This window comes from Rana temporaria, chromosome 4 (assembly GCF_905171775.1).
Source record: "Rana temporaria chromosome 4, aRanTem1.1, whole genome shotgun sequence".
Lineage (NCBI taxonomy): Eukaryota > Metazoa > Chordata > Amphibia > Anura > Ranidae > Rana > Rana temporaria.
The window spans coordinates 417,483,801-417,508,778 of NC_053492.1; the positions used below are offsets into that span (position 1 = coordinate 417,483,801).

At 42.5% G+C, this 24,978-nt stretch overlaps 1 protein-coding gene across 1 annotated transcript in view; it reads right to left on the reverse strand.

Annotated features, from left to right (window-relative positions):
- Positions 1-24,978, reverse strand: part of LOC120937808 (SLX4 interacting protein) — a 264,585-nt gene that overhangs the window by 104,982 nt on the left and 134,625 nt on the right. Inside the window, exons 4-5 of the mRNA XM_040351308.1 lie at positions 17,549-17,638; positions 8,783-8,906 (exon numbers count right to left, since the gene is read on the reverse strand). Of these exons, the coding sequence (XP_040207242.1) occupies positions 8,783-8,906; positions 17,549-17,638 (214 nt within the window). The remainder of the gene's footprint in view (positions 1-8,782; positions 8,907-17,548; positions 17,639-24,978) is intronic.

The window sequence follows — 24,978 nt, forward strand, 5'->3', positions numbered from 1 at the left end:
TCCATTGAGAACAAAGGGTGGTCCGATTGGGTCTACCTTAAAAACCAATCGGTCCATCAGTATGAAAGGGTCCTAAGACTCCATTGACATCTGCACATTTTGGGTGTGAAAGGGCCCTAAGACTCCATTGACATCTGCACATTTTGGGAATGCACGCAGAAACACACTTTTCCATGCATGTTACTGGAACATGTGAAAACACACATCACACTAATGCCGCGTACACACGATCGGTATGTCTGATGAAAACGGTCTGATGGACCGTTTTCATCAGACTAACCGATTGTGTGTGGGCCTTATCGGTTTTTTAACCATTGGTTAAAAAACTAGGAACTTGTTTTAAAATTATCAGATGATTAACTAACCAATAGAAAAAAAACGATCGTCTGTAGGCACGTCCATCGGTTAAAAATCCACGCATGCTTAGACTAAATTATGGGACGGGAGCGCTCGTTCTGGTAAAACTAGCGTTCGTTATGGAGCTAGCACATTCATTACGCTGTAACAGACAGAAAAGCGCAAATCGTCTTTTACCTACACAAAATCAGCTAAAGCAGCCCCAAGGGTGGCGCCATTGGATTTGAACTTCCCCTTTATAGTGCCGTCGTACGTGGTTTACTTGACCGCGTTCTGACACGATCGTTTTTTTAACCGATGGTGTGTAGGCACGACTGATCATCAGTCAGCTTCATCGGATAACTGATGAAAAAATCCATCAGTCCGTTTTCATCGGATGGACCGATCGTGTGTACAGGGCATAATAGTGCCAATAATTTTAATTGCATCCCACACGTGGCTAGAAAATGCAAATTTTCCCACATGACAAAACGCAACAAGATTGTGTAGTAAAAAAATGCACAAACCGGAATGTGACAAAATGCTCTATAAGCTACTTTGCTGTGTTTGTCGTGCATAGGTTCATCCATTCAAGGGAATGTGACACACAGGTGTGAATGGGGCCTAAAAGCCCTTACTTACTAAAAGTCCTTCCTACTCCATCTAAAAATGATTTAAAATTAGGGCCGAAACAACTAATCGATTAATCGCCAACTAATCAATTATGAAATTAATCGATTACAATTTTCATAATCGATTAATCGGCCAGTAACATAATGGGGTTAAAAAAAAACTAAAATTAGCCCTTTATAGTACAAAAAAGCAAATCGCTACTGTAAATATTACTTTCACTGTCCCACGGTAAAAAAAAATGAACCCCTTACAGTGGCGATTATTTGCTCTTTTTGTACTTATTTTTGTTTTTTTAACCCCATTATGTTACTAAACATCTCAGGCCGGGTCACACCTCTTTTTTGGTGCTTTTTGCAGAAACACACTACAGTTCATTTACATGTTTTCCCATACCTCCCAACTTTTTGAGATGAGAATGAGGGACACCTATCAGCAAAAGTAAAAGTATGCAGGCATAAGACACACCCCTTGCCACACCCCCTTAAAGGAGAATTGTACAAAAAACAACATTGGTTAAACCCACAATTGCTTTTTTTACCACTACTATTCCTTTATATTGGCTTGTGGAATTTACAAATGCAGCAATTTAGAAATCAGATGAAAGGTTTAGGGCTGGAAAATACTTTTTGATAGATAAAAAGTGCATTTTATATACAACAATATAGTAATGATACCACAATGAGGGACAAATGAGGAGGAATGAGGGACAGATGGACATTGCTCCAAATCAGGGACAGTCCCTCAAAATCAGGGACAGTTGGGAGGTATGGTTTTCCTATGGGACACGTTCACATCCATGATTTTTTTTTCAGCTGCTGCGTATTTGAAAAAGGGCAAGGACTTTTTAACGCAAAACGGCGCTATTTGTTTTTTTTTTGGTTCAATATACTTCAATGGAGCATGTAATGTGTTTTTGCGGCAATTTGGGTTTTGTAATCTGCCCAACAACAAATTGGCCCAAAAAAAATAAAAAAATGCAAATATATATTTTTTTTAAGGCTATTATCCGATAAATCGATTAATCGAAACAATAATCGGCCAACTAATCGATTATGAAAATAATCGTTAGTTGCAGCCCTATTTAAAATAGCTACTTTACATTCTTTCGTGTGACTGTGGTGTGACAACTGGTCTTACAGGACTGTGTTACTGTAAAAACAAGATAGACACTTATAAACTGCAGTTCTAATATGATATTGTCGATACATTTCCAAGCTAAGAGACATCACCCTTGTATCTGCAACTGAAAGAATACATATATGTTCAATCAAATGCACCTGCACTCAAATAGTGTCCCACAGCATCAAATAGTGTGATCCCTGTCATTATACAAGAAAAGCCTTATGCTGCAAGCTTTGAAGATCTTACAAAATGGTCTAATTACTTGTTTCCAAAGCCTTGGAAGTAAGTTTGGATTTCAGACCACAACAAGTCTCTTTAGGATACCTGAATGGCAAAGAGACCTGAGTTAGGTCATCAGCATATGTAATGATCTGGAAGCCTTGGGCAATGATGCAGAACAAATGTATCAGGTACTCCAAAGCCTCTGAAAGACAGTACCAACAGGGCTGGATCATTCCCTTGGGTTGAACACGATATGAAACTCATTGAGGGTAGCCATATAATCAAAAGGAAAACAGAGTCTTAACTTTTGTAGTCTGGACTATAGAAAGTAACTGTCTGGTCTTTAAAGCTTTTCTATTACAAGGTCTTCTGAAACAAAGGTCTTCCGTTCTTCTCATTATACCATAATGAACAGATGTCCAAATCACACGGTGACCTAGTCCACTTTCATGAAAAGACCATAAAAGAAGACCCAATTTTTTCATTATTACTATTATTAATATTTATATAATGGTTGTTATTTATTACCATTTTTACAATCTAATTAAGAACAGATATGTGATCACTGTCATTTTTAATTAACTACAATTGTTGGGAACAATTTTAGAATATATAATTATGAGCACTGTAATCGGATGACTGAAATATAAACTCTTAAAAGCTGAGAATCCACAAATGTATGAATTTTTTTGTGACATTCCAATTTCTGCACAAAAATATGAGAATACTACTAAGATGCTTAGCTTAATGTATTAATGACCAATTACCAAGGATCCAATGAAGACAGACCTCCAGCTGACACCTGTCATGGCCACAAAAAGATTCCTATATCTTATGTAAAGCACAGTGTAATAAACAGCCAAAGTAACCACGACACCATCTGCCTGGAATTTGCATGTTTTCCCTGTGCCTGCGTGGATTTCCTCTGGGTACTCTGGTTTCCTCCCACACTCTAAAGACATGCTGGTAGGTTAATCAGATCCTGTCTAAATTGGCCCTAGTATATGTATGAATTTGTGTTAGGGACCTTAGGTTGTAAGCTCCTTGAGGGTAGGGACTAATGTGAATATACAATGTAAAAGCGCTGGGTAAATTGACGGCGCTATATAAGTACCTGAAATAAATAAAGTATACAACAAATATTGGTGAAAGGTAATTTGTCAACTTCCTAAATTTCTACACTTTGTATGTTTAAATGAAACCAACCGGAAAGTCTTTCTTTTTTAGGATATCTTTTGAGAATATTATATATTTATTTAGGTTATCTTGTGGGAATACTGTATATTTATTGGTTTCCTTCATGTTTGCTCTTGGACACTATTCTGATTCCTTCAACTGTCATTTGTTATTAAGGTTGCTATACTAAAACTGAAGAGTGCAACATCTTAAGCATAGAAACCATCAGCTTCCAGTTTTTTTTGTCTAAGATTATGTGTACAAGCTGAAGTTAGTAGATAATTGGCTACCATACACAACTGCACCAGATTTTCAGTTTTAGTAAATCAACCTCATTGTGTCATTGTTCTGGGAGCCCAACCTCTAGTTTACTAGCATATTGGAATGTATTTACAGCTTCTGGAAGCTTTAAAGGGGAGTTCCACCCACAATTTCACTTTTTAAATATAAATACCCCTGTAATACACAAGCTTAATGTATTCTAGTAAAGTTAGTCTGTAAACTAAGGTCCGTTTTGTTAGGTTGTTACAGCATTTAGATAGTTTATAATCTAGAAATAGACCGTGGCCATCTTAAGTGTGGGCATCATGAAGCCAGACTGTATGACTTCCTGGATTTCAGCTTTGCATATCTTACACATGCTCAGTGCACAAGCAGTGTAATAGGTTTCAGTCAGGTTTGCAAGGACTACTGGGAAACATGATGCCTATCCCAGAAACCCTTGCAAATAGCCTAGGCAAATAAGGAGGAGGAAGTAATGAAGGACTACAAAATAAAGGTATTTACAAGCAACAAATTAAATAAAAATTGTCCATTCTGAACACTATGAGATTAGAGCATGCAGCACAGACAAACATAAAAAAATGGGTGGAACTCCACTTTAAAGATTCCAGCACCTGTGTTATAAGCCACAAATAAACAGTAAATTTACTCTTTAAAACATACACATATATACAATGTAATGGATTCCTGTTGCAGACTCCTCTGGGGGAAGAGTATACCTCATAAATAGACAAGAGTCATGCCAGAAGGGGCAGTCGGGGAGGAAGATCAAGATACAGTGCTGAGGAGGCATTCGGTGGCCCTCAGGGGTGGCCCCTAGTCAGGGGGGGGGGGTGTTCTGCCTTGGGCTGGGGCTTGGGTGCTGGAAGGATCCTGCCATAACACACTAAAGGAAGTGCCTAAAGATGTGGTGCTGGGATCCATAGCCACAGGAGGAAAAGTACACACTGATCACACAACACACTAGATGCTTTGAGTTCCTGCCTGTAATGAACCATTGCTTAAAATCTGACTGAGAGCTTGTCAGATATACCAACAGTGATTCAGCTGGAGCCAGCAATCAAGCGTGTGCAGAATGAGTGTCAAGGAGACTGTATATATTAGAAATGTCCATAAAGTTGTTAAAGTTTTGCTGAAGACAAGTAGACATCCCATAACCTCCGATCCCTAACCAAGCTATTAACCCTTAATAAAGACAAAAACAAAGTCATGGACTGTTCTCTGACTCTGGGTGCTTGTGAAGATGCGGTGTGCCTGGCTGTGCAGGAGTGGGGGATCCAAGCTCATCTGCAGTCCCTACAGGGCTGTGCTACATTCTTTAAAGGTAAAGTTTTTCCTTGCGCTCCCCGGTTCTTCTCCCGCTCGCTCTCCGGTGCCTTCTTCGGGGGTGGCTGCCGCTATCTTCTTTGTAGCTCTCTTACTAGCGGCGGTGCAGCCCGCTCTTCTTTGCCATCTTCTGCCTTCTTCTTTTCTTCTTATGTTGACACCACGCTTCCTTCCGCTGTAATGCCGGGTGCACGGCTCGCACAATTTATATAGGCCTCTTATGACGCCACAGTCCCATCATGCTCCTCACAGTAATGCGAGGCTTTCTCCCTGGTGTGGAGTGTCAGGCTCGCCCCCTCCCTTGGACTACAAGAGAGTCAGGACAGCCACTAACACACAGCTCCCTTCTCTATCTGCAATGTAGTGAGCGTCCTGACTCTCCTGTAGTCCAAGGGAGGGGCGAGCACGACACTCCACACCAGGGAGAAAGCCTCGCATTACTGTGTGGAGTTACAAACAGAAGAACAGGAAGTGAGGATTTCTCAGAAGAAAAAAGGACATTTAAAAGCAAAATCGAAGGATGAGGTAAGTGAAGGAGGACTGCACTAAGGTGAAGGAAGCTATTTAGGAAAAAAATATTGTACCTTTACAACCCCTTTAAAGTTCACAGATTGCATGGGCATGTCTAATGTCCAGAAAAACTGCAATCCAATCATTCCTAAACCCAAAGTCTTCTGAGTACTACCCTTTCAAATATAGGACAGCCTCATAGAACAGATTCATGCATTGCATGTATTTTGCTAAGCCCTGTAATATAGAAGTCTAATTTGTGACCATCAGTACTGGTTTTAATTGCCCTTGAAAAGTGGCAAGGCACGCTACAACAATGAAATCCATCTTTTAAATTACAATTGTTTCATTCATGTCATGTACAGCAGACTACTGACCAAGTTCTTGTTCTGTTATTATTGCAGAACAATACTATAATTATGTGAAGAACAGAACATGTTCAAAGTAGTTTGTAAATGTCACAAAAACAAAAAAAATCTAATATCAACTGTGAATTATTATTTTTTGACATTCATATTTAGTTTTGTCAGCAAAATTTCGTCATGCTAACATGTTATTCATCAACACACTTGAAAACAGAATTTAAACCTAGAATAAAACCACATGTGAAAATAATTTGTTTTAAAGACATAGTTCACCTTTACCAAAAACTGCCAATGCAGGTGCCTGTAGATAAAAACTAATTGTGCAGCTTTTACCAAAGTTGAATAACGTCTTTTCTAAAAGTGTAAGCCATTTGTGTACCTTCACCAGTGGCAGCCCGTCCATAGGGGGCGCCCCTCCTGTAGTCACAAAAAAAAAAAAAAACGGGCCCTTTAAGACTTTATATTTTCCCTAAAATGTTGTTTTACTTATACTGCAGTGATGGCGGTCCGTCTATAGAGGGCACTGCAGCGCCGCCCCCTCTGGCTCTCGCAAATAACATACATTCATGCATTGCACGCACAGTGGCAACAAAGGCACAGTGGCGACAATTGAGGGGCACAGTGGCTGCGTTTGATGGCATGGCACAATGGTGACAATTGATGGCACAGTGGCTGCGTTTGATGGCATGGCACAGTGGTGACAATTGATGGCACAGTGGCTGTGTTTGATGGCATGGCACAGTGGTGACAATTGATGGCACAGTGGCTGCGTTTGGCATGGCACAATGGTGCGAATTGATGGCATAGTGACTGCGTTTGATGGCATGGCACAGTGGTGATAATTGATGGCACAGTGGCTGCGTTTGATGGCATGGCACAGTGGTGACAATTGATGGCACAGTGGCTGCGTTTGATGGCATGGCACAGTGGTGACAATTGATGGCACAGTGGCTGTGTTTGATGGCATGGCACAGTGACTGCATTTGATGGCATGGCACAGTGGTGACAATTGATGGCACAGTGGTTGCATTTGATAGGCACAGTGAGGCTGCAAATCTTTTTTTTTCATTTGCGCCCCCCCCAAAAAATTTTAGCACCAGCCACCACTGACCTTCACCCTCCACCATCACAGGCGTGAGTTCTTTCTTTGACTCAAACACCCTCACATGTGCTTTCTCTCCCCTGATGCACTCTAAACTCAACGCTTAAGACCTCACTCCTGAAATGGTGGAGGTGAACAGTAAACGCTCTTTCCCACTGATGCATTTTTGCCACACTGGAACAAAGCGAGACAAAAGCGCATTAAAAATGATTTTCCTTTAAAGCCTACAAGACTTTTCACATTACTGAGCTGCATTTGCACTATGGTTTGGAAAAGTTCTGCATGCTACAGCTACTTCATTGTCTTTGGTAGTGCCTTTAAAATCCCACCCCTAGGGGCACTATTTATTATGACCTGCCATTGAAGTCAATGGGAACCGCAACAAAAATGCACCCAGGGTGTGTTTTAGGTGCGTTTTTACTGGTTGTTAATGAGCAGCGTTTTTAATAACCAGTAAATAGCTGATTGGGTCAGCACATGCTGGCTTCCTTAACAATCAGCGGGGATGTAAAAAGTGCCCGCCTTCGCACAGTCTCTTGTTCCCTTGGTGTTCACCAGTTGGAATGGGGTCGGGCGTGTTCAGAATCCCACCTGCCTGATCCTGCTAGGAAGCTGACACTGCACATGGCTAATCACAGGCAGTGAGGCATTTCTTGATCCACAGCTGCACAGACTGGGAAATGTCTCACTGCCTGAGATTAGCTGTGTTTAGTGTCGGCTTCCTGGCGGGATCAGGCAGGTAGGATCTTGCATACGCCCGAGCCTATCTCTACTCACCAGTAGCTTGGTCAGGCCTTCTCCTGCATCCTCCCCTCAGATTTGGGGAGCCGATGCTCCCTGCTGTTTCACCCGCTATCTCTCCAGCTCCACCTCCCTCTGCTGGTAGCATCGCTCGAGAGTTGGAGCATGCTGAATACGGGGAAGGCATTATCATTGGTTGTTTAGGACCCTTAACAACCACCCACTGGCATCCGTAACAAACAATGAATAGGTTAAGGAGCTGGCCCCGACAGCGTCCTTAACAACCAGCTATTCACAGCTTATGCGCTGCATGCAATACATTTAAAATGCACTATGGTTTAAAAAAAAACATAGTGCGTTTTAAAAAGGTTGTAAACCGCTGGGCTTTTTTTCACCTGCAAGGCAATGTCATAATGTGCTAGTATGCATTGCATTTAATGGATACAGATGTGGGTTGTTTGCCAGGGTATGAAGGTAGCATCTTTCAACCAACCACATTCAAATTCATAAGCAGATATAAATTATCAATGTCTAGGGGTACATTAGGTCTAGTCAAAGGCTTGAAGGTCATATTGCTGAAATATCTTCCACAGAAGTAGCAAAGTGTCCACAGACATACCGTATATATCAATACAATTCTTTTTGGCCAGATTAGGTGACAGGAATATAATGTCTAAGGATAGCCCAAATAATGAAAATGTACATTACTTAATCTAGGAGTCTTTTAGGGTATGCCAATATTAGACTTTATCCTTTAAAAGGGACTTCAAATAAATTTAACTTAATACGATTTTAAGCCGTTCAGATATTATATGGCCAGGATATCTATGCGCTACTGCGGAGCCGAGTTGTTTCAACAAACATATGCAATTTTAACAGCATGCAATAATCATTATTGAGAACACTGCAGAAGAGGTATTGAGAACAATGACAATTTCCTGTTGTAATGTAACAGATGAGCACTCACCTTTCAGAAACAATGGACTGGCCTGTGTGTACTCTTTAAGCTTCACCTGACCCTGCTGTCTGCGGCTTTCAATATGATGTCTCACTCTGGAATCAATTGTGTCTCTCAGTAATGTACAGACTTCCTAAAAAGAACAATGATCACACAAATACTGTAAATAACATAGATAACACAAATACAGATGTGACCATTACATTTTTTTTCTTTAAACACAATGGCCTGGATTCAAGAAGCAATTGCGCCTGTGTAACCATACAATTTACGTCGTTTCCGTACGGCGGTTTTTGCGTAAGGCTGCCCCTGCTATTAGCAGGGGCAGCCAATGTTACGTATACCCGTCGTTCCCACGTCGCGAAATTAGAATTTTACGTATTTTGCGTAAGTGAATCGTGAATGGCGCTGGACGCCATTCACGTTCACTTTGAAGCTTGCGACGTCATTTGCCGCAATGCACGTTGAGAAAGTTTCCAGACGGAGCATGTGCTCTACGATTGGCGCGGGAACGCGCCTAATTTAAATGATTCCCGCCCCCTACGGGATCATTTAAATGGCGCGGTCATTTTGCCGGCGCGCCCACGCAATTTACGGAGCTACTGAATCAAGGGCAGCGCAGCATATTTAATAGTGATGGGATAGACTAGGGGTCTCCAAACTTTCTACACAAAAGGCCAGTATACTGTCCTTTGAACTTCGTAGGGACCAGGCTGAGGCCAGTAAAAAATGTCCTGGTGTCAGTGAGAGTAAGCAATGCCTCATCGTTGGTGTCAGTGATAGGAATAGTACCCCATCATTAGTGTCATAAGGAGGAATTGTGCCCCTTAATTGGGGTTATTGGATGGACATATGCCCAATTGTTGGGGTCATTGGGATGAATTGTGCCCATTTGTTGGTGTCTTTGGGAGGAATTGTGCCCCTTTGTTGGTGTCATTGGAAGGACATATGCCCAATTGTTGGTGTCATTGGAAGAACATATGCCCAATTGTTGGTGTCATTGGGAGGAATTGTGTCCCTTTGTTGGTGTTAGTGGAAGGATATATGCCCAATTGTTGGTGTCAGTGGATAGGCCATATAAAAGCAAGGAAAGGGAGACCACTGGGATAGACTATCAGAAAGATAATGGTAATCAGGATTACGGAGCTAGAAAAACTAAAGAAAGTGTTTATGTTTTCAAGCTCTGTTAATCCTGATTACCATTATCTTTTTGATGGTCTGTCCCATCAATGCTATAAATAAAATATGGTTATAGGATCAGTCCATTACTGGGGAGTGAACAATAATTATGATTTACAGACTCAACTTTGGGAAAAAAAATTGGCTATTTTTATCACCAATGTAAATGAAACAAAATCCCAGCAACTGTAAAAAAAATAGAAATCTACAATATTTACTCTCTCCAGCAATGCCTGCTACAGACTCACCACTCTGCGATCTAGCCCCAGACCGCTTTTAACCACCTGAGCCCCGGGCCATTGTCAAATGACGGCTTCACGGTGGCTCTGAAAATCCAACAGGACGTCATAGGACGTCCTGGATTCCTCCGGCCACTGGGGGGCTCCTGAGCGATGTCTGCCAGGTACCCGCGATCGGTAATGACAGAGCAGGGACGTGGAGCTCTGTGTGTAAACACAGAGCTCCACGTCCTGTCAGAGGAGACACAGCATCGGTCACCTCCCCCAGTCACCCCCCTCCCCCCACAGTTAGAACACAATACAGGTACACATTTAACCCCTTCCTCACCCCCTAGTGTTAACCCCTTCAATGCCAGTCACATTTATACAGTAATTAGTGCATATTTATAGCACTGATCACTGTATAAATGTGAATGGCGCCAAAAATGTGTCAAAAGTGTCCGATGTGTCCGCCATAATGTCGCAGTCCCAATAAAAAAAATCGCAGATCGCCGCCATTACTAGTAAAAAAATAAAAAATAATAATAATAATAATTCTGTCCCATATTTTGTAAGCGCTTATTGTGATTTTTTTTTTTTTTTTACCAAAAATATGTAGAAGAATACGTATCGACCTAAACTGAGATTTTTTTTTTAAAATTGGGTTATTTATTATAGCAACAAGTAAAAAATATTGAATTGTTTTTCAAAATTGTTGCATTTTTTGTTTAATAGCGCAAAAAATAAAAACCGCAGAGGTGATCAAATACCACCAAAAGAAAGCTCTATTTGTGGAGAAAAAAAGGGCGTCAATTTTGTTTGGGAGCCACGTCGCATGACGGCGCAATTGTCAGTTAAAGCGACGCAGTGCCGGAAGCTGAAATTTCACCTGGGCAGGAGGGGGGTATATGTGCCCAGTAAGCAAGTGGTTAATCAGGCTGCCCTGGACTCTTAGGAGGAACCCCTCTCTGTAGAAGAATTTTTAAAGGACAAGGGACGTCATGCGAATGGACCAAAAACCTGCATAGGTAGCGCTAAGAGGGCTTTGGATGTCATGCGCAATGGGAAGCTGCCTGTGAGCCAGCAGGAAGTCACAGTCAGCTTCCCAAACTCAAGATGGCAGCGCTGGGGACCCAAAGACTGGTGGAGATGAGAGTGCTGGATGCCTGGGCGGGTGAGTACCTTTTTATTAAAAGTCAGCAGCTACAGAATTTGTAGCTGCTGACATTATTTTTTTCTACAAATGACTTGAGTTTCTCTTTAACAGACCAACCTGTCCATCAAAAGTTTCAGTCAGTGGGTTAAGACAATCCATTTAACACGACAAGGGTGCTATGAATAAAAACAAAGCTTACTCTTGATTGGTGGATGGATGATGTTGCGATCTTCAACTCCCTGTGGATGGCTGAACAGCGTTCAGCTTAACACAATTTTGTTTTGGAAGTGGGAATGGAAGTTCTGGTCCCACTGACGGAACACAACGAGGCATACTGTATTAGTCTAGGTTCACACTGTTGTGCAGAACGGTTCACAGCAGGGGTCCGGTGTGTCCCTGTTCTCCGTTTTAGGGATAAATCAGACCCACATTTTTGTCTGAATTTGGACTTGAAATGGACCAGAGGACGCAGAAAACTCTTCTGCAAACCGCTCCACAGCCTTCCCAAAGATGTGTGAACCTGCGCCATTGAAAGCACCCAATTTGCATCAGTGTGAACCCAGCCTCAAGCTATACATACAGTTTATACAGCATGCACAGCTGCTGCAACTGTTATGCCTCGTACACACGATCAGTTTTCCAGATGGGAAATCTGTGAGGAGAGCTTTTGGCCGAGTATCCCGGCCATGTGTATGCTCCTTGCAGTTTTTCCGACGGGAAAACTGCCCAACAACCGCCGGACAAAAAAAAGAGAACCAGTTCCAAGAAAACCGGCAGACTTTTGCCTGGTGTTTTTTTGGCAGTTTTCCTATAAAAAACTGCGATGAAGCATACACACGGCCGGGATCCCTGGCCAAAGCTCCATCGCAGTTTTCCTGTCGGCTAAACCAGCAGTGTGTAGGGGAAAGACTGAACCAAGCAGGTTCTCGGCTTTTCTCTCGGGATTTCCGACGGGAACTTTTCCCGTCGGAAATCCCGCACGTGTGTACGGGGCATTAGTGAAGGGAATGGTTTGCTTAGACCAGCTTGGTCCAAGCAAATTATTTAAACTTTATTAAAACCTGGAGATCAGCTTCAAGGCAAGGATTTTAACTTTTTTAGTAAAGTCCTTATATTGTATGTTTCTAGTGATCTGTTATTTGTGTCCTGTTTTCTGTTCACAAGCCTTTGCAAATTCTATTTTCCTGGTAAAACATTTAAACCACAAGGTGCAAAACAATTACAATACAAGATACACTTCTAATTCGGATGACAATGAAGGCAGACATGCTGATGGGGTAATAATTTTGACAAGAAAACCCCTCAGACTGATGAGAAAAACACCTATTTGTATGATTACTAATGCAGAGTACGGTTTCTCCCAAGGAGTAGGAACGGGGTCATTGTGTCCAGTAGATGTCCAGACATCAAGTCATAGATTTGGTGGGATAACTGTCAGGTCATTTGACCGTCTTCCCCCTGCAGCAGTATACGCTGACACTTTGATGATAATACTACTGACTTCATAATCCATTTTAAGCTGCCAGTTTAACTGAGATAAGCAATTTGTTCTGGGTCGTAGGTTTAATGAACTGCTTTACACAGGTGTACTAGTATTTGCCAGTAATTTGTATTGTTTTGTTAGTTTTGGCTAATTGACCACCCAGAGCAAAATTAGTTTTCATTACAAATATTTTCAGTTTACATTGCAGACCATCTACAGATTCACGGATGTCATTATTTACTGCAGCTGCCTTCTTTAAACAGAAGCTATCCTCGTATATACACTTATTCACAGCCCACAAATAAGATTAAGGATGACCAAAACCCTTCTAGACGATGCCAGATTTTGGACACCTTGTGTTTTTTCGGCTGATTATTTGTAGTCGAACAATAGGATCTGAGGTTTATTTTCCTAGTCAGCTTGGGCATGTTTGCTAAAGATAAGAGCAGTCCCTACAATGTGGGGACATTTATTGCCCCGTGTACAAACATGCATCATAGGCAATATACAAATGTATATTCATGTCCTGCATTGTTGGAGATGAGAATTTGATGCTTGGTAAATTTAGTATCTACAGTGCCTTGCAAAAGTATTCACCCGCCTTGTCTTTTTACATATTTTGTTACATTACAGCCTTTAGTTCAATGTTTTTTTTTTTTAATCTGAATTGTATGTGATGGATCAGAACACAATAATCTAAGTTGGTGAAGTAAAATTAGAAAAATAAATACATAAACTATTTTTCAGAAATAAAAAACTGATAATTGGCATGTGCGTATATATTCACCCCCTTTCTTATGAAGCCTATAAAAAGCTCTGGTCCAACTAATTACCTTCAGAAGTCACATAATTAGTGAAATGATGTCCACCTGTGTGTGGGTTGCGGTTCTCTGCTGTGGAAAAAATAAAATAATATTTTGTAGCTTAAGTACTGTCCGTGATCTTTTTTTTTTATTTGCACCAACATACAATTTTTCAATACAAGCTTTCAGGTTATGTCCCCTTCTTCAATGTCCAAGCAGTATATACCCCGAAAGCTTGTCCTGAAAAATTGTTTGTTAGTGAAAATAATATTTATTTTTATTTTTACCTGTTGATTTGGCCAGTAATCCTGATTACCATTATCTTTGGAATGGTCTATCCCAGTGGTCTCCCTTTCCTTGCAATTATATGGCCCTTGGGGCACTATTCCATCCACCGACACCAACAATTGGGCATGGGTGAGATGCACTGCACTTTCTGAATGGTGCCACAGTATCCAGGGACCTGTGACTTGTTCCAGGAGGTTGCGGGCAGTGAGGGGGGGGGGGGGGGCGAGCTTCCACTCTAACAGAGCATAAGGAAGCTGGTAAAAAAAGATACCCGCACCAAAGAAAAAAAAAGTTTATAATAGTGGCAGAGTAGGGAGGGAGGAGGATAATGAGTGCCAGTTTTGTTTTTAAGTGAAGTTCCGTTTTAACGGAAGTTGGAAAAAAACTGACTTACTGGCCAAATCAACAGGTAAAAATAAAAATAAATATTATTTTCACTAACAAACAATTTTTCAGGACAAGCTTTCAGGGTATATACTGCTTGGACATTGAAGAAGGGGACATACCCTGAAAGCTTGTCCTGAAAAATTGTATGTTAGTGCAAATAAAAAAAAAAGATCACAGACAGTACTTAAGCTGCAAAATATTCTTTTTTTCCCCCATAGGAGCAAACCGCAACCCACATTGTATATTGTGTTGCAAGGTAACAGAGGAGCTTTGTGCATGTGCGTTTGAGTGCCATTTAAAATAATGTAAAATAAGTACACAAATAAGGCATTGCAGTGCTGTGTGTGAGGGGGGTTCTCAATAGACGTATGTCATATGATCAACAATACCTTAACCACTTAAGGACCGCCTCCTGCACATATACGTCGGCAGAATGGCATGGCTGGGCACAGGCACGTACCTGTACGTTGCCTTTAAAAGCCCAGTCATGGGTCGCGTGTGTGCGTGACCCGGTCGGAAACTCCGTGACCACGCCCACGGACCCGATCGCCACCGGTGTCCCATGATCGGTCACAGGAGCTTAAGAACGGGGAGAGGTGTGTGTAAACACACCTTCCCCGTTCTTCTGTGTGGCAGTCTCACTGATCATCTGTTCCCTGTTATAGAGAACGACGATCAGTGACGTCACACCTACAGCCACGCCCCCCTACTGTAAGAATCACTCCCTTAGGGCACACTTAACCCCTTAGCGCCCCTTAGTGGTTAACCCCTTCACTGTCATTTTCAAAGTAATCAGTGCATTTTTATAGCACTGGTCCCAAAAATGTGTCAAAAGTGTCTAATGTGTCTGCCATAATGTCGCAGTTACGAAAAAAATCGCTGATCGCCGCCATTACTAGTAAAAAAAAAATATTAATAAAAATGCCATAAAACGATCCCCTATTTTGTAAACGCTATAACCTTTGCGCAAACCAATCAATAAACGCTTATTGCGATTTTTTTTTACCAAAAATAAGTAGAAGAATACGTATCGGCCTAAACTGAGGATTTTTTTTTTTTATATATATATTTTTGGGGGATATTTATTATAGCAAAAAGTAAAACATATTGCATTTTTTTTCGAAATTGACGCTCTATTTTTGTTTATAACGCAAAAAAAAACCGCAGAGGTGATCAAATACCACCAAAAGAAAGCAAAATTTGTTTGGGGGCCATGTCGCACGACCGCGCAATTTCAGTTAACCACTTACCCCCCGGACCATATTGCTGCCCAAAGACCAGAGTACTTTTTGCGATTCGGGACTGCGTCGCTTTAACAGACAATTGCGCGGTCGTGCGACGTGGCTCCCAAACAAAATTGGCGTCCTTTTTTTCCCACAAATAGAGCTTTCTTTTGGTGGTATTTGATCACCTCTGCGTTTTTTATTTTTTGCGCTATAAACAAAAATAGAGCGACAATTTTGAAAAAAATGAATATTTTTTACTTTTTGCTGTAATAAATATCCCCCAAAAATATATAAAAAAACATTTTTTTTCCTCAGTTTAGGCCGATACGTATTCTTCTACATATTTTTCGTAAAAAAAATCGCAATAAGCGTTTATTGATTGGTTTGCGCAAAAGTTATAGCGTTTACAAAATAGGGGGTATTTTTATGGCATTTTTATTAATATTTTTTTTACTAGTAATGGCGGCGATCAGCGATTTTTTTTTTCGGTATTGCGACATTATGGCGGACACTTCGGACATTTTTGACACATTTTTGGGACCATTGGCATTTTTATAGCGATCAGTGCTATAAAAATGCATTAGATTACTATAAAAATGCCACTGGCAGTGAAGGGGTTAACACTAGGGGGCGAGGAAGGGGTTAAGTATGCCTGGGTGTGTTCTTACTGTGGGGGGGGGGGTGGCCTCACTAGGGGAAACACTGATCCTCGGTTCATACATTGTATGAACCGAAGAAAAGCATTTCCCCTGCTGACAGGAACGAGAGCTGTGTGTTTACACACACAGCTCCCGTTCCCCGCTCTGTACCGAGCGATCGCGTGTGCCCGGCGGCGATCGCGCCCGCCGGGCACACGCACGGGAGTCGGGGGCGCCCCTAGTGGCGGCTAAAAGGTAGGACGTCCATTTACGTGGTCTCGCCTAGGAGAGCCACCTTGTGGACGTATAATGACGGTGCGGCGACGGCAAGTGGTTAAAGTGACGCAGTGTGGAATCGCAAAAAGGGGCAAGGTCCTTAACCTGCATAATGATCCGGGTCTTAAGTGGTTAAAGGGGTTGTAAAGTCAGAAGGTTTTTTATCTTAATGTATTCTTTGCATTAAGATAAAAAGTCTTCTGTGTGTAGCAGCCCCCCTAATACTTTAAAACCTTTCCTGAGCCCCTTCTCTATTTAGCGATGTACACGAATGCCACAGCTGTCCAGGACTCTCTCTCCTGATTGGCTAAGACACAGCAGAGGCGCTCGCTGCTGTCAATCAAACTCAGCCAATTAGGAGAGATGGGGGGGGGGCTGAATGGCAGCTCCATGTCTGAATGGATACACGGAGCTGCAGCTTGGCTTATGTTTGTTATTTTAATAGAAAAAAAAAAAGACTTCACAATCACTTTAAATAAAGATTTTTACAGTAAATATCTAAGGGGCGATTTTTTATATATTGCAACAGAGATCTAACCACTTGTTGCCAGTTACCTCCTTAGCATAAAAGTAAAATCAATGTGCCGCTGACGAGACGACCATCAACAAGTGGTTAATCCCTCAGCGATAAGAGATTAAAACTGTCTGTATAGTCCCTGCCTAAAGCTAAAAGTTTACAGAAGGAAAATACAGGTCGGGGTCTATAATACGATCCCCACCTATAATTTTCTTCACCAGTTCCTTCACTTAATATTTAATTTACTCTTTTGAATGTATAAATAATGCAGGTTATAAAATTTGATGCTACATTTAAATTAACATTAAATTAAAAATGTATTTCTGATTCAATGACAGCTTAGTTAGAAAATCATGGGGAACAACAGTGATAGAAAAATAACGTATTTATGACAAAGACCAGAATAAAAAGTTAACTAAAAGAAAAGTCATTAACTGAAGGGAAACAGAACACATGTCTAATAGTCCCCTAGGAGCTGTTAAAGGTTAGTTATAATTCACAGTAGTCTCAACGTAACAATGAAAATAAGATCTGAGCAAATCAGACCAGTCCAATTCCTTCCCTGCAGCTAGAGGCTTTTGAAGTAAGAATGGTTTTGTTGTACCTCCTTCTCATGGTCAGAAAACCAGCTGGTGTCTTTACTGGTGCCTTGAGGCAAAACATGAAGATCCACCAGAACAGCAAAGTTCCCACACTGCAAGACAAAGGATGAAATCTTTAGGATGTTGTAAGGCGCATGTACAGCACAAACACACACACACACACACACACACACACAAAAGCCACCATCTAAAATCTCCTCAAGCTTCCACCTCAAAAGGAGCACATCAAATTACTTGACCCACTGCTGGAAGCAGCAAGTCATTTGTTTAGTGGCCGTTCACAACCTGGCTCCGAAATTTCAATTAAAGCCATAAAATTAAAAGACAGTGGAAAATCAATAAAGCTGCCATAGCACATCTAGGTCTACGTTTACTATGTTATCATTTTTTTAAGTAGCTTTTTCATTTTAAAGTTTATCATTCTTAAATAAAATATAATAATCATTTTTTTAAGTAGCTTTTTCATTTTAAAGTTTATCATTCTTAAATATATTTTATTTAAGAATGATAAACTTTAAAATGAAAAAACGACTTAAAAAAATTAGAGCTTAGGAAACAATAGATTAACAATTCTATTTTTCTTTGGTAAAGCAGGCATTATGGGCCAAATTCTCAAAAAACCTGCCTAACTTAACTTTCAGCAGTTAAGTTACACAGGCGTTAAATTTCTACCTAAGTGCCCGATCCACAAAGCACTTACCTAGAAATTACACGCCGTGTAACCTAAGTGCCTCCGTCGCAAGGCGGTCGTCTGATCGAGGGGGCGATTCCTATTCAAATGAGGCGCGCTCCCGCGCCGGACGTTCGGCGCATGCGTGTGACGTCATTTTTCCCGACGTGCATCGCGCGAACGTACTTTACGCCGGGCTTTGTGGATCGCGACTGGACAATAAAGTTGCGTCGGGTAAAAAAAAAAAATACGCGCCGGGAAAAAAAATTCGAAATTTTAAAAAAAACGCGGCGATCGAAAAAAAGGTTTGTTTTTACAAGGTCTAAACAGTTTAGGCCTTGTAAAAGCATCCCTAATTTTACGCATGCAAAACGTAACTTACGCAGAAAACACAAAGCTAAAAAGCTTTGTGGATCTGCCTAAGTACTCATTTGCATACGCAAAGCGGCATTTCGACTCGAAATGCCCCCAGCGGCGGATGCGGTACTGCATCCTAAGATCCGACAGTGTAAGTCTATTACAGATGTCGGATCTTCTGACTATCTTTGGAAAAATCCTTCTGAGGATCAGTTCCAAAGATAGGCACAGGGATACGCAGGCTGAACAGCAGTTCCGCCTGCGTATCTCCTTTGAAGATTTGGCCCTATGTTTCTAGAGCTGTCTGGGGCCTTCCTAAGCTATCCACTTAATGGCTATTTAAGACTTTTTTAAAGTGCTAATGTACATTAAATACCCAATTCATAAATATTATACAGTGCTCATGTGCAATTGCATAATTCATTCATAATGAAACGTTATTGACATAGGTCTGTAAAATTTAATAAAAGTCCATCCTAATTCATATAGTGGGGAGCAAACCAATGCCCTGGTCTTAAAGCAGAGTTCCACCCAAAAGTGTATCTTCTGCTTTAAGTACTCCTCGCCCTTTTTTTTTTTTTTTACAATCAAGTTGTGTTTATTAAGCATTTATGAATACAGCAACATGAAAACAGAGAGTTCGGCTAACATAGCCGATTGACATGACAATACAATCAGGTGTCATACAATTTAAGCAAAATCGCAGGTTACTTCGCAAGGATACCACAGAAGTAAACCAGGGGGGCGCTCTAGGAAGCGGCGCAGGTGGGGCACAGCATGGTCACCGTGATGACTGCTACAGAGGGACAGAGGCCCACCAGGCTCACCGAGGGGGGAAGACCTTGGCCAAGGAATCCCAGGCTCGCCCCCCCCTCCATCAAAAAAGGGGGGACGGGGAAGGGAGGGAAGGCCCCGCTCACAGTGACATCCACATCTGCCACACCTTCTCAAACTTCCAGGGGCATCCGCTGCTGGTATACGTCAGCTTGTACATTGGCAGAGCAGCATCAATCACAGCCAACCAGGAGGATAGGGACAGAGGGTCAGGAGAGGACCACTTACAAATAATAGCCTTCTTCGCTTTAAAATAATAAGTAAGCAATAAGCAATTTGGTGTGGTAGGACCTCTGTTCATCATCTGGTACACCTAGGAGGGCGAGCTCTGGCGACAGGGGGAGTGTCAAGTCCAATTTGAGATTAATTAATTCAAATACCTCCTTCCAAAAGGCCTGAATCCTGGGGCACTCCCAAAGCAGGTGGATAAGGGTACCCAGCTGAGTCCGACAACGGGAGCAACTGGGGTCCCTATCTGGGTAGATCCTATGCAACCTAACTGGCGTGAGATACACCCTATGCATTAGCTTAATTTGAAGTAGTTTATCCCGAGAGGAGATTACTAGTCTAGGGCCATTTCCCAACGAGTCCTCCCATCCCTCCCTATCCAGAGACAGGATATCCCCCCTCCATTGGTCCCACGGTTTTCTTTGGTGAGTCAACCCTAAGCAGTGTCCCATACAAGACAGAGTGCGGTTTCCGGAGGTCCTTCTGCGACAGGACCTCCTCAACAGCGTCCCGCTGTAGCAAAGGCCTAGTGGGAAACTGGGCTCTGGTTGCATGCTAAACTTTTTGTAGCTGCTGACTTTTAATAAACAAAAAAAAGCCTGGAACTCCGCTTTAAAGTGTTTGTTACCCCCAACACTTCATATTCCTGATATGTGGCTGCTGTACCATGTAATTGTATGAGAAAGTATCCTGTTCTCTTTGCATTGCTTCCTTTATGTGAAATCCTTGGCGTTCCTGCTAGTTCCTCTGCTCTCCTTTTAAAAACTGACCATACTAAGCAGGAGAGCACAGCATGGTCAGTTCTCTAGCTATGCTGGGAACTTAGTATGCTCTCCTGAAATGATCAGACGTGTCCCGACACACCCCTGCTGCACACCCATTTACTGAGAAGCTCAGTGTGCTGCTTTTCCTCCCCCCAGCTCCTATGCAGCTGAGAACAGAGGGAAGGGGATCACTTATAAAAAAAAAGAAAAAAAGGCATTTATAATATTTCTTATGTCTATACACAAATGTTTTGCCTTTAATTTCTTCCAAATTCATAACGTATACATCAAACCAGGGCCAAAATAAATAAATAAATAAAATTATATCCAAATTCATATTAGTGGGGAACAAACCGATGCTGTGAACTTAAAGTGTAGTGATAAACTGCAGGGTCTGCCTGAGTGCTTAGAGTTCAGCTAGGAGGAGATTTCCACTATACCACTATAGCATGTGTCCTCATGCTGTTATGAGAGGCAGATCATTAACCAGTTAGCAACCGCCCTATAGACGAAATACGTCTACAAGGCGGTTGCTTAACTCTGGGAGGGCGTCAATGTACGTCCTCCCAGAGTCGCGCTCCCGCGCGCCCTGTGGGGCGCGCACACGGGAGTCTCCGTGACCGCCGGGTCCCCCGGACCCGGCTGATCACGGATCACGGTAAATCGCCGCTGATAGCGGCGATTTACCACGTGATCGCTCCGTCCAATGACGGAGCGATCACTAGTAAACAAACCGGCGTCATGTGATGACGCCGGTTCCTCCCTCTCCTCTCTGTACCGAACGGTACAGTGTGAGAGAGGAGAGGGGAGAGAGCGGAAGCAGCAGCAGCTGCTGCTGCTGCTGCGGGCTGGATCTGTGACACATGTAGTCACAGATCCAGCCATCCATCCATCCATCCCTCCCTGTGCAATACCCCCATACTCTGCAATGCCCCCATACTCTGCAATGCCCCCATACTCTGCAATGCCCCAAAATACTCTGCAATGCCCCAAAATACTCTGCAATGCCCCGCAATACTCTGCAATGCCCCGCAATACTCCGCAATGCCCCGCAATACTCCGCAATGCCCCGCAATACTCTGCAATGCCCCGCAATACCCCACAATACCCCACAATACTCCGCAATACCCCGAAATACCCCGCAATACCCCGCAATACCCCGCAATACCCCACAATACCCCACAATACTCCACAATACCCCGCAATACCACACAATACTCTACAATACCCCACAATACTCTACAATACCCCACAATACTCCACAATACCCCACAATACTCCACAATACCCTGCAACGTCGTCTATGGGGATTTTTAAGTAGCAAAGTTTGGCGCCATTCCACAAGCGTGTGCAATTTTGAAGGGTGACATGTTGGGTATCTATTTACTCGGCGTAACTTCATCTTTCACATTTAAGCAAAAGAATGAAGAAAAAATACTAAATGTGCCAAATTTTATAACAGAAACAAATAAAAATTATTATTTTTTACAGAATTTTCAGTCTTTTTTCTCTTATAGCGCAAAAAATAAAAAACCCAACGGTGATTAAATACCACCAAAAGAAAGCTCTATTTGTGTGAAAAAAAGGACGAAAATTTCATTTGGGTACAGTGTTGTTTGACTGAGTAATTGTCATTCAAATTGTGAGAGCACCGAAAGCTGAAAATTGGTCTGGTTATTAAGGGGGTTTACGTGCCCAGTGGTCAAGTGGTTAAAGAATCAATATGTGACATCCCACCCAGTGTTCTTTTTTAGTTACTGGGCATGGAGGAGGGAGGGACTAGGCTGTCATTTAGGATCTGTATACACTCCCAAATGTGTGATGTCAATATCGTGACCTGAAAAGCTCAGCTCAAACAGGAAATATTCTCTCCAGCAATAGAAACCAAACTGAGCATGTGCAGCAATACTACCCTCACTGGCCCAGATTCAGGTAGAGCCGTGCAATATTTGCGTGGGCAAAGGGCAACGATTTTTGCTCTGCGCCCACGCAAATATTTCGATTTCCCCGCGATTCACGGAGCAGTAGCTCCGTAAATTGCGCGGGCGCTATGCTAATTTGCCCTGCGTAAGGGCGCCTAATGTAAATGATCCCGCCGGGGGCGGGAATCATTTAAATTAGGCGCGCTCCCGCGCCGAGCGAACAGCGCATGCTCCGTCGGGAAACTTTCCTGACGTGCATTGCGGCAAATGACATCGCAAGGACGTCATTTGCTTCTAAGTGAACGTGAATGGCGTCCAGCGCCATTCACGAATCACTTACGTAAACGACGTGAAATTCAAATTTCACGAGCGGATAGGGTGGCTATACTTTAGCATTGGCTGCGCCTACTATGAGTAGGAGCAGCCTTATGCTAAAGTCGCCGTACGGAAACTCCGTACCTTGCGTGCGCAGGGCCCGCGCAACTTTTGTGAATCGGTGTTAGTATGCAATTTGCATACTATACACAGATCACAATGGCCGCGCCCCCTAGCGGCCAACGCAAGAATGCAGCCTAAGATATGAAGGCATAAGGAGGCTTATGCCTGTCATATCCTAGGCTGCAGTCCGCGTAGCGATGTTCCTGAATCAGGGGCATTCGCTACGCGGGAGCAAAACAGCTATTGCGCCGCGCAACCTATGGTTGCGCGGGCGCAATAGCTTCTTGAATCTGGGCCACTGTGTCTTATCTGGCTTGCCAAGAGAGACCCTGCTCTTTTGGTGGTATTTGATCACCTCTGCAGTTTTTATTTTTTGCGCTATAAACAAATAATTGTTATAAGTGATAATTTTGAAAAAAAATCAATATTTTTTACTTTTTTGCTATAATAAATATCCCCCAAAAATATATAAATAAAATATTTTTTCCTCAGTTTAGGCCAATACGTATTCTTCTACATATTTTTAGTAAAAAAAAAAAAATCGCAATAAGCGTTTATTGATTGGTTTGCGCAAAAATTATAGCGTTTACAAAATAGGGGATAGTTTTATGGCATTTTTATTAATATCTTTTTTTTACTAGGAATGGCGGCGATAAGCAATTTTTTTCATGACTGCGACATTATGGTGGACACATTGGACACTTTTGACACATTTTTGGGACCATTGTCATTTTCACAGCAAAAAGTGCTATAAAAATGCACCGATTACTGTGAAAATGACAATGGCAGTGAAGGGGTTAACCACTAGGGGGCACTAAAGGGGTTAAGTGTGCCCTAAGGGAGTGATTCTTACTGTAGGGGGGCGTGGCTGGATGTGTGATGTCACTGATCGTCGTTCCCTATAACAGGGAACAGACGATCAGTGACAAGCCACAGAGAAGAACAGGGGAAGGTGTGTTTACACTCACCTCTCCCCGTTCTTCAGCTCCTGTGACCCGGTCGTGGGGCACTGGCGGCGATCGGGTCCCGTGGTCACGGAGCTTCGGACCGGGTTGCGGGCGGGCGCGCGACCCACGACTGGGCACTTAACCACTTCCCGACCTCCTCATGTACATTTACGTCGGCAGAATGGCACGGACAGGCACAATCACGTACCTGTACGTCCTCTGCTAGATGTGGGTGGGGGGTCCGATCGGGACCCCCCCGTACATGCGGAGGTCGGGTCCGCTCGGGGAGCGATCCGGGACGACGGCGCGGCTATTTGTTTATAGCCGCTCCGTCGCGATCGCTCCCCGGAGCTGAAGAACGGGGAGAGCCGTGTGTAAACACGGCTTCCCCGTGCTTCACTGTGTCGGCGCATCGATCGCGTCATTCCCTTTATAGGGAAGACACGATCGATGACGTCATTCCTACAGCCACACCCCCCTACACTAGTAAACACACACAAAGTAAACCCTAACTCCTACAGCGCCCCCTGTGGTTAACTCCCAAACTGCAACTGTCATTTTCACAATAAAGAATGCAATTTAAATGCATTTTTTGCTGTGAAAATGACAATTGTCCCAAAAATGTGTCAAAATTGTCCGAAGTGTCCGCCATAATGTCGCAGTCACGAAAAAAATCGCTGATCGCCGCCATTAGTAGTAAAAAAAAATTAAAAAAATAAAAATGCAAAAAAACTATCCCCTATTTTGTAAACGCTATACATTTTGCGCAAACCAACCGATAAACGATTATTGCGATTTTTTTTACCAAAAATAGGTAGAAGAATACGTATCGGTCTAAACTGAGGAAAATTTTTTTTTTTATATATGTTTTTGGGGGATATTTATTACAGCAAAAAGTAAAAAATATTGCATTTTTTTCAAAATTGTCGCTCTATTTTTGTTTATAGCGCAAAAAATAAAAACCGCAGAGGTGATCAAATACCACCAAAAGAAAGCTCTATTTGTGGGGGAAAAAGGACGCCAATTTTGTTTGGGAGCCACGTCGCACGACCGCGCAATTGTCTGTTAAAGCGACGCAGTCCCGAACTGTAGGCAGCAATATGGTCCGGGGCTTAAGTGGTTAAAGGGCAACGTACCTGTACATGCCTGTGCCCAGCCGTGCCATTCTGCCGACATATTTCGGCGTTAGGCGGTCCTCAAGTGGTTAAAGAGGTTGTAAACCCTCCTGCGTCACTTTTACCTATAGGTAAGCCTAGAATAAGGCTTACCTAT